At 38.3% G+C, this 15,152-nt stretch overlaps 1 protein-coding gene across 4 annotated transcripts in view; it reads left to right on the plus strand.

The window, feature by feature from the left end:
• Phf8 (PHD finger protein 8) overlaps positions 1-15,152 on the plus strand; it is a 103,048-nt gene that overhangs the window by 20,764 nt on the left and 67,132 nt on the right. For all 4 annotated transcript variants that reach the window (XM_059251418.1, XM_059251421.1, XM_059251420.1 and 1 more), the window contains exons 3-8: positions 999-1,084; positions 1,468-1,576; positions 4,197-4,357; positions 5,149-5,290; positions 6,707-6,893; positions 9,229-9,391. In XM_059251418.1, coding sequence (XP_059107401.1) covers positions 999-1,084; positions 1,468-1,576; positions 4,197-4,357; positions 5,149-5,290; positions 6,707-6,893; positions 9,229-9,391 — 848 coding nt within the window. The remainder of the gene's footprint in view (positions 1-998; positions 1,085-1,467; positions 1,577-4,196; positions 4,358-5,148; positions 5,291-6,706; positions 6,894-9,228; positions 9,392-15,152) is intronic.

Raw genomic sequence — 15,152 nt, forward strand, 5'->3', positions numbered from 1 at the left:
AAGAAATAGTATTTTGGATGTCTAAAGCAAGATAAAATGTCATTAAAATAAGACATGTTTTTAATATTTGAGACATGTTTCCCTATATAGCCCAGGCTGGTCTAATACTTGAGGGTAGCCAGAAACACATGATAATCCTCCTGCCTTTGCCTCCAGAATGCTAGAATGCTAGAATTAGAAGTGTGGACTAGAACATTGGACTCTTTTTTTCCTTTTAAATGTGGCTATTTGGAACATTTAAAATTACTTATTTGGTTTACATATTTCTGCTCATTCACATACAGATGTTCTAGTTTCTTTCAGCTTTGACCATTCTGAATCCTAATGAAGTTTCTTTTTTGTTTGTTTGTTTTTCAAAAACAAGGTTTCTCGGTGTAACAGCTCTGGTTGTCCTGGAACTTGCTTTGTAGATCAGACTGGCCTCGAACTCAGAGATCTGCCTACCTGTGTCTTTAGAGTACTGGGATTAAAGGTGTATGCCACCACCTGGCCCTAATGAAGTTTCAATGACATTTTGTCATCATTGTTTTAGACCAGTAGAATTTTGCACTGATGAAAATGTTTTGTAATCTGTATAATATGGTAGCTACTAACTGCATGTGGCTGGTGAAATATAGCTAGGGTGATGGGGAACTACGTTTAAATTTTACTTAATAATTTAAAAATATTTATTTTTCTATGTATGAGTGTTTTGCCCACATGTATGTCTGTCTGTGCACCATGTGCCTGGTGCTGGTGGAGGCAAGAAGAGGGAGTCAGATCCCCTGGAACTGGAGTTAGGATTGTGGACCGCCATCTGGATGCTAGGAATCAAACCCAGGTCCTCTGGAAGAGTAGCCAGTGCTCTTTACCACTGAGCCATCTATCTAGCCCCCAATTTTACTTAATTTTACTTAATATAAATATAAATAGCCACATGCGCTATACAACACTCACTGTTCTAGAACTTTTAAAAGTAAAATTCTTATAAACCTTAGCTATTTTTTTTTCTTTTACAGTTGTGTTGGTGTTGAGGAGGAGAAAGCTGCTGAGATCGACCTGTACCATTGCCCCAACTGTGAGGTCTTACATGGGCCCTCCATTAGTAAGTAGATTTTAGGGTTTTCATCAGGAAGTGGTCAAGGGGAGAAACAAATCAAAGGTAGTTTGGGAGGGCCTTTGCCTAAGTGCCTCAGATGTGTCTTCATTAGGAAACAGCAGACACTTACGCAAGTCCAGCAGGCCTGCAGCTATTGCACTGAGAGGGCAGAAGTGCATGGCTTTATCTCCCTCCCTATTTAGCAACTGCCTAGAGGAAGCACACTCTTTCCCCCCAGGAACTTTTCTGAGTGTAAGAGTCTCTCTTTAACTCTAGATGCCTCCTAGGGTTTTAGATTAGAAAATAAGAACCTATTGAGTATGGAGACCTTTGTTCTTGGAAGCTTAGCTTCTGGCCAACTCATGACCTCTTGTCTTTTTCTGGTTTAGTGAAAAAACGCCGTGGATCTTCCAAAGGGCATGATACTCACAAGGGGAAACCAGTGAAGACTGGGAGTTCTATGTTTATTCGAGAACTCCGGGGTAGGACTTTTGACAGGTGAGGACTCTTTGTGCAAAGAAATGTTAAGCATCAGGGGTATGGGAAGCTGAGCGTATTTCCCTTCAGCTTCTCCACTGACTGTGCTTCCCTCCTGTCTAGATATCTTCTGAGCCCTGCAAAATCTCCTATGGGTGGGAACTTCTGTTTTGGTTAGTTTCTAAGTAACAGTAGCCAGAGTTTCACTTGATGTTTAGAGTACATTATAGCCTATTTACAAAAATCTGCAGTAGTTGGGAAACAGCATTTGTCTTAGTCAATTTATAAGCATCTGAGGAATGCTACCTCAGACCCTTCAGATCCTTTCTTCTACCTATGTCAGCTAATTTCTTTTACATTCTTTCAAAAATAGTCTTTTCGTCTACAAGTATGTGTTTCTGTGTCCTTTTTATTTTTTGAAACAAATGGAGGCACTATATTTTGCACATTACTTTTTTTTTTTTTTGGTTTTTCGAGACAGGGTTTCTCCGTGTTGTTTTGGTGCCTGTCTTGGATCTTGCTCTGTAGACCAGGCTGGCCTCAAATTCACAGAGATCCACCTGGCTCTGCCTCCCAAGTGCTGGGATTAAAGGCGTGTGCCACCACTGCCTGGCTATTTTAAACCTAAATTATATGTCTTGGTAATCAATCCACAAATCATGTTCAGATAGTCTTTATTCCCATTCATGGTCATTTAGCATTTCATTGAATGGATATACATTTTATTTAACCAGTCTTCTATTGGTGGCCATTTAAATTGATTCCAGGATTTTGCTGTTATTAAGAAAACTTCTGTAGTCAATATCTTTATTTTTCAGTGATGAACATTGAACCTAGACCTTATGCATGCTAGGCAAGTACCCTACTACTGGGCTATATTCGAAGTCTCAGTGATTATCTCTGTACTTAAGTTTTTGCATATGTGACAAGGACAGTTGTAGATTTACTGTGTAAAACTGAAATTGTTAGGTCAAAAGGGATATGCTTTAAGAATCTTTAAATATTGCCAATTGTTTTTATAAAAGTTGTACAATTTTACATACAGACTTTTGTCAAGGCTCTGATTTTACTACATCCTGGCCAGTAATTTTTTTACTATTAAACTTTTTGTTCTAATCAAAATTTAGTGAAATATTTTTATTTTAACTTATTACCTTAATTATGAAAGATGTTGATTTTTGTATATTTATGAGTACTTTTTTTGATTTTGGTTTTTTGAGACAGGGTTTTTCTGTGTTGCCCTGCCTGTCCTGGAACTCACTTTGTAGACCAGGCTGGCCTCAGACTCAGAGGTCTGCCTGTCCCTGCCTCCTTAGTGCTGGGATTAAAGGCGTGTGCTACTGCCCAGCTATTTGAGTCCTCTTTATTGACAATTTTCCTTTTTTTTAAAGCATTTCCCACATTTTTTATTGAGAATTTTTTCACGCAACATATTCTAATCATGCTTTTCCCCTCCCTCAACTCCTACCAGATCTTCCCCACCCACCCAACTCTGTACCCTTCTTTTCTCTCTCTTTAGAAAACAATCATACAATGCAAAAACAAACAACCCCACAAGAAACATTCTCTCTCTCTCTCTCTCTCTCTCTCTCTCTCTCTCTCTCACACACACACACACACACACACACACACAACACCACAAAATATTAAATCAACAAAAGACAAGACCAAAAAAAAAAGAGAAAAGAAACAAAGCAATATGAAACAAAAAAAATCTACAAAAATACTTTGGAATTTATTTGGTGTTGGCCATCTACTGCTGGGCATGGGACCTACCCTTTAGTGTGGTTAGTATACCCAGTGAGACGCCATTGGAGGAAGCTAACTGATTTATAATAGCTTTCTTTGCAGACAATTTTAGTTTTTAATGCAGATCAATTTATTAACCATTTTAGTAATAACTGGGTCTTATCTCATAAATGTTTTTTCCCTAGTACCTTTATGGCTTTACTTTTTGCAGTTTAATTTTTGGGCCATCTAGAACTACATAAAGAGTGAAACAGATCCTGAGCTTAATGTATTTGTTTCAATACAACTCATTTTCTTTCTCTTCATAGTCTATTCCATTTTCTGTTTTTGGTTCTGGAGATTGAAATCATAGACTCAATGCAAGCTAAGCAAATGCTCTGGTACTAATCTATACCTCTATCTACTATCTTTTTTTCATCATGACTAGAAATTGAAGGAGGGGAAAGAATATGATCAAAATATATTGTATGAAAAATTTAAAAAAAGAATTCCCATTTTATAAGTACATGTATTGAGAAAGTGGTTATATACTGTTTTTTAAAAACTCAGTCTTTGCTCTTTTCACTAACATTTTAAATTGGATGTTGCTATTCTGGGTTAGAACAAATGAGTCAAAATTGTTAGTTATATCTCTTCTTAGGTAAGCTATTGACTAGTTTCCTTTGTTATTCAGAGAAGAGTAGTCTGTTCACCATATATTCCCACCTCTGTCAGTGACCTTGTCTCCTGCTTTGGAGAGGTCATTTCTTTCCTGGCGTATGAGGTTTATGCCATTTATTGTCAACCCCTATAAGACTCCTTCAGGAAGACTATGCCCCTTGAGTAGGAGGCCATTAAGGCCTTTAGTGAGCAAAATCTCAAAGTCGGGCTTTCTCTCCTGTCACCCACACAGCTCAGATGAAGTGATTCTGAAACCCACTGGAAGTCAGCTGACGGTGGAATTCCTGGAAGAGAATAGTTTCAGTGTGCCTATCCTCGTCTTGAAGAAGGATGGGTTGGGGATGACGCTACCCTCTCCATCATTCACTGTGAGGGATGTGGAACACTATGTTGGTAAGACCCCACAGACCCTTTTAACTGTGACGTTATCTATTTCCATCAAGACATGAGTCACGCTTGGCGTGGTGGCATACACTACCTTTATTTCCAGCACTTGGAAAGCAGAGGCAGTCAGATTTCTGTGAATTTGAGACCAGCCCATAGTGAGTTCCAGGATAGCCAAGGCTACATAGAGAGACCCCGTCTCAAACAAAACAAAACCAAAAAGACTACAGTCACTTTCTCTAATTCACCTTTTTATATTTGCTTTCTAACCATCTTGGGAATATGATATGAAGTGCCTTGCCCAAAGTCATTCTTTGGCAAGGCAAAGAGACAAAATACTAGTCTCTTTTCCTTCTGTGTGTGTGTGTGTGTGTGTGTGTGTGTGTGTGTGTGTGTGTGTGTAGTTATATTAATTCTCTTCTTTTAATAGACCACACAAAATTAAGTTGGTTCTCCCCCACTTTTTTTAACTTTGCAAATTTTAGGGATCATATTTTCTCTGACACATGTTCTTACATACTATTTATTACTGGAGCATAGGTTTGTAGGGAGAGTGGAAGAGAAGAAATAAAGAAGCAGACCCATGGCAGATCTGAGAGTCTCTGTCAGGTAGCTCCAGAGCCCTAACAGGCCTCCACCCAGATCTTGAGAGGGTGTGATAGATTCCTACTCTCTGCCCTGAACACATAAGTATCTGAAGACAGAATTCCTGAGTATAAGGCCATTCTAGGTGCTGGTGAGGGAACAAGAATTTTTTGTCCCTGAGATCACTTGGTACAGAACTCATTTCTTTACTTCAGGTTCTGACAAAGAGATTGATGTGATTGATGTGGCCCGCCAGGCTGACTGCAAGATGAAACTCGGTGACTTTGTGAAATATTATTACAGTGGAAAGAGGGAAAAAGTCCTCAATGTCATTAGTTTGGAATTCTCTGATACCAGGTAGGAGGGGAAAGGTAACAAAAAAGCCTAACAACATGTCTAAAACTTGTAGATATACTTGAATTCATATTTTGGTTTCCTTCTAATGGTTTCTTCCTTTGGAGTAGGCAGGTGATATATATATACTTTGTAGGGTATCAATTCAACTTTATAATAATCTAGCCAATTTCGTCTCCAGTTTCCTTCTTTTCTTTTCTTTTGGGCGTAGAGGGTGAGACAGGGTTTCTCTGTGTAGCCCTGGCTGTCCTGGAACCCACTCTGTAGACAAGACTGGCCTTGAACTCACAGAGATCCGCCTGCCTCTGCCTCCCGAGTGCTGGGATTAAAGGGGTGCGCCACCACCGCCTAGCTTGCTGTTGCTTTTAAGATTAAAGAACCTAAAGGTATTTAAAAGCTATAGTTGCTTTATATATCACTTTATCCAGAAAGCCTGTGAAATAGCTTTGAGACATGCAGAAAAAGGGAAAGAAGAAAACTGGAACAAACAGAAGATAAAGGTGGGGGACTAGGATGCATATGGAAAGGTACTATACACATGAGTGCGTAATTCTTTGTTTAAATAGTTGGTAGAGATGGAATGCAGAGTTTTCATTGAATTTCCTGAGGTCAAACCAAAGAGGAGAGTATAATGTTATGAAAGATTTGTGCGTTTATATGGGATTAAAAACAGCTAGATTTATGGAACTGAGCTCCAGAAGGTTTCTGTAATATAACGGCTTTTCATAAAGAAGATATCAAGGTAGGGACTAGACAACTGTTATAAAGTGTGTGCTGAATGAGTAGACGGGAAATGAAATGATAGGTATGACAATTTAGTAGTAGAAGTGATCACTTTCTACTGGGGAAGGATTTGAAACTAGGATTTAAGACTTTGGAAGCTGAGTGGAATAAGACTAATGATCAGGGATGGAGAGATGGCTTAGCAGTTAAGAGCACTGGCTGCTCTTCTAGAGGACCCAGGTTCAATACCCAGCACCCACTTGTCAGCTCACAACAGTTTATAACTCAAGTTCTAGGGGATCTGACACCTCAGATATACATGCAGGCAAAACACCAATGCACATAAAATAAAAATAAATAAATTTTAAAACATCTACTGTCAAACTTATAGGAATAAGTGTTATATATACCTTTGGGTTCTGTGGAGAAAATGATTTTTTTTTTTTTGGTTTTTTGAGACAGGATTTCTCTGTGTAGCTTTGAAGCCTTTCCTGGAACTTACTCTGTAGCCCAGGCAGGCCTTGAACTCACAGAGATCCACCTGGCTCTGCCTCCTGAATCCTGGGATTAAAGGAGTGTGCCACTACCGCCCAGCGAAAATGATTTTTTTATTTGTCTTATCTACGAGGGTATTTTATTCAGGCTTAAACTTTCAATTTTCTGTCAGCTTACATGTCTTTTTGCCTTCTTTACTAGGCTTTCAAACCTTGTGGAAACACCCAAGATTGTTCGCAAGTTGTCATGGGTAGAGAACTTGTGGCCGGAGGAAAGTGTCTTTGAGAGACCCAATGTGCAGAAGTACTGCCTCATGAGTGTGCGGGATAGTTACACAGATTTTCACATTGACTTTGGTGGGACCTCAGTCTGGTACCATGTGCTTAAGGTAGGAATGCATATGACTTCTGGAGGCAGCCAGACGTATCTGCCTTTCATATTCTATTTGGGTAACACTTTGATATAATTAACTCTATCAAGGTGTCTTACTTGGTAGATAGGCCTCTAGTTTTGATGCTTAAGGAAAAGGTTTTTGAAGGTAAGCATGGTGGCTTGTGCCTATAATTCCAACACTTGGAAGGTTGAGGCAAGAAGGTTGCCATGAGTTAGAGGTTAGCCTGAGCTACAAAACCCAAACCAAAACAAAGAACGACAACAAAAATACATGTTGAGGGAGGCATACGTAAGAAGGCTCTAGGCAAGCCGGGCGGTGGTGGTGCACACCTTTAATCCCAGCACTTGAGAGGCAGAGGCAGGCGGATCTCTGTGAGTTCGAGGTCAGCCTGGTCTCCATAATGAGTTCCAGTACAGCCAGAGCTGTTAACACAGAGAAACCCTGTCTCAAAAAAACAACAACAAAAAAGAAGGACCTAGGCGGCACCCCAGCACTAAAACAATACTTTTTTGAGGTCTGGGGATATAACTCAAGGGTGGAGTGCTTATTTAGCATGTGCAAGGCCCTGCTTTCTATGTATTTCTAGCACTGCAGAAGTAGTTTTTTGAACTACAGTAGATTCCTTAAGATATTCCCAACTGTTACCTTCTTAAATGAACTAATTTCTATTATTTCTAATATCAGAAATTTTTAATATTTCTGTTCTGCCAGTATGTATGAAAATGTCTATGTTTACTGTAGAAATTCTTGATGAGTTTTCCCTCCCCCGAACTTTAATACATGCACCATAGAATTCATTTATATGTTTGTGAATTTTGACAGTTATATAGTCACTTAATTGCCACCACAGATAAAACAGACATAATGGAATTCCTTTCAAAGTAATAATTCCTATGATTTTCTTTTTAGTGGTTGTTATGATTTTGTAATTACTGTTTGGTGCCTATAAAGGATGTTTGCAGTTGGGAAAACAATTTCTTAAATAATTTTGATTGTTTTCACCACTGTTTATTCTATTTAGCTGTCTTAACAGAAGTGCCGAGGAAGGAACAGAAAACTTGCTTTATGATTGTTGTGCAAAAAGATCATACATCTTCAATTAGTTGTTCTCATTGGTTTATCATGAAGAATTGGAGCATGTAAATGAAAATGCTGTTATGCAGATGCATGTTTTAATATTTTCATGGAAAAAATGCAAGAAGAGTGAGATGATTTCCTGTGTGTTCCTCATCCAGGTTCACAAGTGCTTTCTTTCATTTTCTTTCTCCAAAGCAAACAAAATGAAGTGACTATTTTTTTCCTGAGACATTTGGGAGTAGTTCTAGTGTGTGTCTCCTTAGATCCTTAAGATAGTATCTCCTTATGTCTAGTAATTCATTATATAGTTCTTAAGAACAAAGGTAGCCGGGCAGTGGTGGTGCATGCCTTTAATCCCAGCACTCGGGAGGCAGAGCCAGGTGGATCTCTGTGAGTTCGAGGCCAGCCTGGACTACCAAGTGAGTTCCAGGAAAGGCGCAAAGCTACACAGAGAAACCCTGTCTCGAAAAAACCAAAAAAAAAAAAAAAAAAAAAAGAACAAAGGTATTCTCTTAAGTAATTACAGAACAGTTATCAAAATCAGGAAATTGATATAATACTATTATTAGCTAATCTGTGAAGGCTGTCTGTTTTCTCCCATTGTACAGTACACATATCTAGTTTTTAATGCATATCATCATTTTGTCTGTTTAAATTTATAATATATTAGCCAAGCTACCAGAGTTATCCTTATGCTAGGGTATGGTTCTTTTTCACCAAATTGTCTCTCAGATGATTATTCAAGCAAAATACAATTAAGAAATAAAATATTCTTCCAACAGATAATCATCTAGTGAAAAGCAATCTTCTAGAAGTCCTTGGGCAGTTACTGAACTTTTAAACTTAATAACTTTGATTGTAGGTGTGGGAAAGAACACTGTGTAACTGGCATTTAAAGGCAGATTCATTTTTCTTCTCATCAGTAACATGGCCTTAAATTCTAGGACTATTAGTATTGATCTTATCTATAGAGGCCGTTTCTCATTTGGTATTACATATGAAATAAGAGCATTTGGTATATATTTCTCCTAACTTAAACAGTTTTGATTTAAATACCTCCCTCAGGTTGTTTTGTAAAATTTGAAGAAAATTTCAGCAGTAGATAAAAAAATGATATAAAAATTGGGAAATAGGTTTGGCATACTGCTGTAGTTGTGGAGCATGGGAAAGAGATTTGGTCCTTAGGAAGATCCCTTCCCCCCAGAATGACTTTTCTTAAAACCTTTGGTATGTTATCTTTTTTTTATTTTAGGGTGAGAAGATCTTCTACCTGATCCGCCCAACAAATGCTAATCTGACTCTCTTTGAGTGCTGGAGCAGCTCCTCTAATCAGAACGAGATGTTCTTTGGTGACCAGGTGGAAAAGTGCTACAAGTGTTCTGTGAAGCAAGGACAAACACTTTTCATTCCTACAGGTCATTCCTGAGTCCCTCTAGAGGGGAGGATGGGAAGGGCAGACAAAGGGAGATAGTGGCACTGCAACAAATCCTGCCCATAATTTAGTGATCTCATGATGTGACATCTCTTTTTCTCATCAGCTGAGAGGTTAAGAAGTAGACCTCAAGAAAATTTATGTGGTGGCCAGTAGATAGTGTGGTTGCTTGTGGAGGCTGCAGATGGCAGAGCAGGCAGGAGGCGGCTGATTGAACACTTGTTTCTGGGTTGATGTCAACTGGGTATACAGGTAGATGGAGTCAGCACCATGCCTCTAGGGATAATAACTGTGAGGCTGATGTTCTAGTCTATAATGTTGAATAACCCAGGATGGAAATGTTCTTTCTTAATAGTTCATGCCTGGGTTTTACTTCTAGGATTCTTAGATCTCACATAGAGTTGAATTTGTATATTTTGCTAGCCAAGTGTTCTACTGAGCTATATTCTGAGCTAAGTATGTACATTTAAAAAAATAGCCCTGTTGTCTCAATCTGGGGAGAGTTCATATCTGGAATCTAATTGAGTCTCCTATGAACAAGGTATCTCTGTCCAATTTAAATGTTTCTTGATTATTTAATCAGGATTAACATTAAATATTCCTGAAATGTATAGTGAAATATTCTTATTGAACGTGGGCGTAGTGGGATACACCTGGAATCTCAGGTACTTGGCCTACTGAGACAGGGGGATTATGTTTTCAAGGCCAGCCTGGGCAACTTAGTAAAACTCCATTTAAAAACAAAACAAAATAAATATTTAAAAAATTTTTTGTTGTTGTTTTCTGAGACAAGGTCTTACTCTGTAGATCAGGCTGGCCTTGAACTCAGACAGATCTTCTTGCCTCTGCCTCCCAACTGCTGGGATTAAAGGCATGTGCCACCTTGTTCAGCTCAAAAATAATAAACAAATAAATAAATAAGTGGGTTTCTCTTGTGAAATCACATGGACCTGAAAAGTTGGGGGAAGCTCAAAAAACAATAAATAAATGGCATTCTCTTGTGAAATCACATGGACCTTAAAATTTTGTGGAGAGTTTTAATTTGGCATTCAATTTCCTTAATCTTTTTTTTTTTAATTTTTTTTCAAGACAAGCTTTCTCTATGAAACAGTGCTGGCTGTCCTGGATCTCACTCTGTAGACCAGGCTGGCCTTGAACTCACAGGGATCCATCTGCCTCTGCCTCCTGAATGCTGGGATTAAAGGCGTGAGCCACCATTGCCGACAAATTTCCTTGATCTTTATAAGATTCTTTGCATTATCTGGCCCATGTTGCTTTTACCAACAAAGCCATCTTGCCAGCCCATTTATTCCATATTAGATGAGTTGTGGTCGTCTATGCTTTTCAAAGAATTGTTCTATATTCATTCATTCTCATTTAGCGGTTGTTTTTTAGTATATTTATAAGGTTGTATAACCAGGGATATGATCATCACCTTAAAAAAAAACACCTTCCCCATTAATAGTTACTTTTTATTTTGTTCTCCTCCCAGGCTGTGACAACAACTTTTTCACTTACCTTGTATATGGATTTGCCTCTTTTGAGTATTCTGTATAGATGGAATTAGATTCCATATAAATGTATTGTTGTCTTTTGTTTCTGTTTTTTTTTTCCACTCACATGTTTTCAGAGTTTATCCATGTCACAGCATTTGTTGTCACTTTAATAGTTTTTGAGATGGGATCTCATATAGCCCAGGCTGGCCTTGAACTCAACTGTGTGTGTAGCTGAAGTTGGCCCTGAAATATGATCCTCCTGCCTCCACCTTCTGAGTGGTGGGATTTCAAGTGTTCACCATCTTACTTTGTTTTCTCTTTAGAAAGATTCATGTGATCTTGGAATTTGCTCTGTGGCCTAGCCTCGCCTCAAACTTGGAATATTTTCTCAGCTTCATAAGTATGCGATTACAAGCATATGACACCTTACTTAACTACTTTGCTCTTTTTAATTGCAAAATAGTCTCTCCCCACCCCACCCCTTGTGACAGGGTCTAATTTAGTCATGTTTGTTGTGTAGCCAAGGATAACCTTGACCTTCTACTACTCCTGCCTCCATCTCCTGAGCACTACAGTTATACACTTGCACCACCATGCCTAATTTTTGTGTTTTATGTAGTGCTGGAAATCAAACAGGGCTTTGCTCATGTTAAGCAAGCCCTCTACCACTGAGCTACAACTCCAGCCCCTGCAAAATAGTATTTCATTATGTGAATATGCCATGTATTTCCCTTTTCTTTTTAAAAATGTTTTATTAGCATATATTATCCATAATAGTGGATCTCAGTATGACATTTTATGCATGTATATATTGTATTTCATATTCACCACTCCCTGCTGTCCCCCTACCACACCTGCTAACCTCCTTAACCATCTAGCTTCCTTTCTACTTTCATATCTTTTTTTGTTTGTTTGTTTTGTTTTTCGAGACAGGTTTCACTCTGTAACAGCCTTGGCTGTCCTGGAACTCACTGTGTAGACCAGGATGCCGTTGAACTCACAGAGATCTGCCTGCCTCTGCCTGCCTCTGCCTTCTGAGTCTGGGATTAAAGGTGTGTGCCATCACTGCCCAGATTACTTTCGTGTGTGAAACACAGTGATGTTTCCTTAGAGTTGTTAACAGGAGCATATTAGGGACCTTACCAGTGGCTACACTACTGAAGAAAATCTGTCTTCCCTATCAACCATTAATTGCATATGAATCTTCAGGGAAGGATGGCCCCATGAACCCTTCATCCTTCTATGACTGGATGTTAGAGAGCCCAATCTTGTGAATATCTTACATAAGTAATCACAGCTGCTCTGAGTTCAAGTGGAAAAAAAGTCAAACAGCCATGTCATTCCTTGAAATACTGTTATACACTGCTCCTCTACTTCCTCCAGCCACATTTTGTTTGTTTTTATTCACTAGCTGATAGACATTTGAGTTGTTTCTATTTTTTCTTGGTACTGGGGATTAAATGCAAAGCCTTGTGAATGCTAAGTAAGTGCTCTACCACTGAGCTGTTTCCACAGCCCCTATTCGTTTTTTTCTGTTTTTTTTTTTCTGTTTTTTTTTTTTTTTTTTTGAGACAGGGTTTCTCTGTGTAGCTTTGCGCCTTTCCTGGAACTCACTCTGTAGACCAGGCTGGCCTCGAACTCACAGAGATCCTCCTGGCTCTGCCTCCCGAGTGCTGGGATTAAAGGAGTGCGCCACCACCGCCTGGCTATTCATTATTTTTTATCCTACTTGTTTTATTATTTTTTTGAGATAGGATCACACTAAATTGCCCAGGTTGGCACTGAGCTCACTGTGTAGTCCAGTCAGGCCTCAGCTTCTTGAGTAGCTGCGGTTATACTTATGTGTCAGACAACCTAACTTGGAATAATTTTCGGCTATTATGAACAATGCTACTATGAGTATTCATGTACAAGTTATTATGCTAGCATAATGAATTGAATATTCCTAATTAAAAAAATCTGGAAGCAAGCCAGGCGGTTTTGGTGCATGCCTTTAATCCCAGCACTTGGGAGTCCAAAAGTATCTAATAATCTGAAACCCCCAAATCATGTTTTATTGAGTTTATTTTCTATGTTCTCTGTATGTACATAGTTCTCTATGTATGCACATGAGAGTCCAGAATTTGACATCAGATGTTTTCTGTGTTAGTGTTCTTCACCTTATTTTTTTAATTTTAGTGATTTTTTTATATGAGTCTTTTGCCTACATGTAAGTATGTGCATCAGGTGCTTGCCTTGTCCCCCTGGAGGCCTGAAGAGAGCAATCAAATCCCCTGGAATTGGAGTTACAGACAGTTGTGAACTCCTATGGGTGCTGGGGATTGAAGCCGGGTCCTCTGGAAGAGCAGCCAATGTTCTTCTTAATTCCCAAGCCATCTTATCTCTAGCCCATCACCTTATTTTTTGAGACATAGTTTCTCACTAAATTAGACTAGTTGTAACAAGCCTGAGGAGTCTTCCTTTCTCCAAGCTCCCCAGTGCTGGAATTACAGACACATGCTGCCATGCTTAGATTTTTACATGGGTGATTGGGATCTGAACTTAGGTCCTCGTGCTTGTATGGCAAGTACTTTACTGACTGAGACTTTTTGAGAGCCAAAGCAACTGTGCAGATAGAAAATTTCACATCTGACTAATGTGATGGGATCATGTTCAAAGACGTAAGTGCATTAAAGTATGTAAAATTTCCTTCAGGCTGTTTGTATAAAGTACATTCAAATCATAAGTGAGTGTTTTGTTTAGACTTGGGTCCCATTCCCAGAATAACTCTTTTTATCCTCAAGATATCTGTGTATTTGCAAATATTCCAAAATTTCAAAAATGTCCGAAGTCTGAAACACTTCTGATCTGAAGTATTTTAGATAAGGTATATTCAGCTTGTATTTTCAGTTTTCTTGTTTATCTTTTGGGAGAGGAATTCCTCTATTATGTAGTAACTCTATCGTTTGCCTTTTTGAGGAACTGCCAAGCTGTTTTCAAAGTATATACGTGCACTATTTTACATTCCAGATAACAAAGTACAGGGGTTCCAATTTCTTCATATTTTCTCCAATACTTGTCATTGCTGTCTTTATGATCATAGCAATCCTAGTGTGAGTAAAGTGGTATACCACTGAGGTTCTAGTTTGTGTTTTCCCTAATGATTTTTAATGTTGACCATCTTGAAAAAGTACTTCTGTACTTTATAGATCTTTGTTCTTTGGTATTTTTGTGAAATCTTTTACTTATTCTTTAATTAAATAGTATTTTTATTGTTAAAATAGTTCATTATATTTTTGTACCTTTATCAGATATATTCAAATATTTTCCCATTTTTGAGTTTGTATTTTTATATTATTTTTAATACATTAAAAACTGATTCATTGACAGTTCCATATACATATATGTATTTCATTCATGTCCCCCATTATCTTCTCTTATCCTTCTCTTCCTGCTGCTGAATCCCTTCTTCCAAACAAGTATCTCCTACTTTCACATCTATGTGTGCCCCACTGCATTTCATTAGGGTTGCTTACCTGAGCATGGATGGCGATTATCTTACCAGTAACTGTGACTCCCTCTCCCCCAGCAGCCATTAATTGCCTATAGCTCCCCAGAAAGAGTTGAGTCTTTTGACATTCTTTGTTAGGGTCCCATAAAACATGAAAGTTACGAATTCTGTCCAACTTAATCTGTTTTTCTTGTCCAGTTTTTCTTTGCTCATAGTACTGGTATCCTGTGTATTGTCATAATGTTTTACAGGATTTTTTGTGAGGGTTTTTTGTTTTTTATTTGTCTCACTCAGGTTGTGCTCAGTCTTACTATGTAGCCACCAGACCTCAAACCTGTGACCTTCTGCCTTAGCTTTTTGTTCAATAGGATTATACATTTCTATAGGTATTGGTAACTCAAGGTCATGAATACTTATAAATATTTTATAGGGTTTTTTTGAGACATTGTCTTACTCAGACTGTACTCTGTCTTACTTTGTAGTCCAGCTAGCCTCAAACCTGTCATCTTTCTGCCTTAGCTTTCTAAGTATGTATCACAGTCTCCAATATAGTTTTGGCTCTTATATTTAGACCTTTTTATTAATTTTAAGTTTGTTTTTTATATATAGTTTGAGGTGAGGACCCAGTTTCATTCTTCAGCATGTTGACATCTAATTGTTCTAGACTATCTTGTGTAGCCTGAGTCTTAAAAGTTCTTATTAATAAAATCAAACCCGAGTCCAGTTATTGGGGTCAATGCTGGTAGATCAGAGAGACA

The sequence above is a fragment of the Peromyscus eremicus genome, chromosome X (assembly GCF_949786415.1).
Source record: "Peromyscus eremicus chromosome X, PerEre_H2_v1, whole genome shotgun sequence".
Classification (NCBI taxonomy): domain Eukaryota; kingdom Metazoa; phylum Chordata; class Mammalia; order Rodentia; family Cricetidae; genus Peromyscus; species Peromyscus eremicus.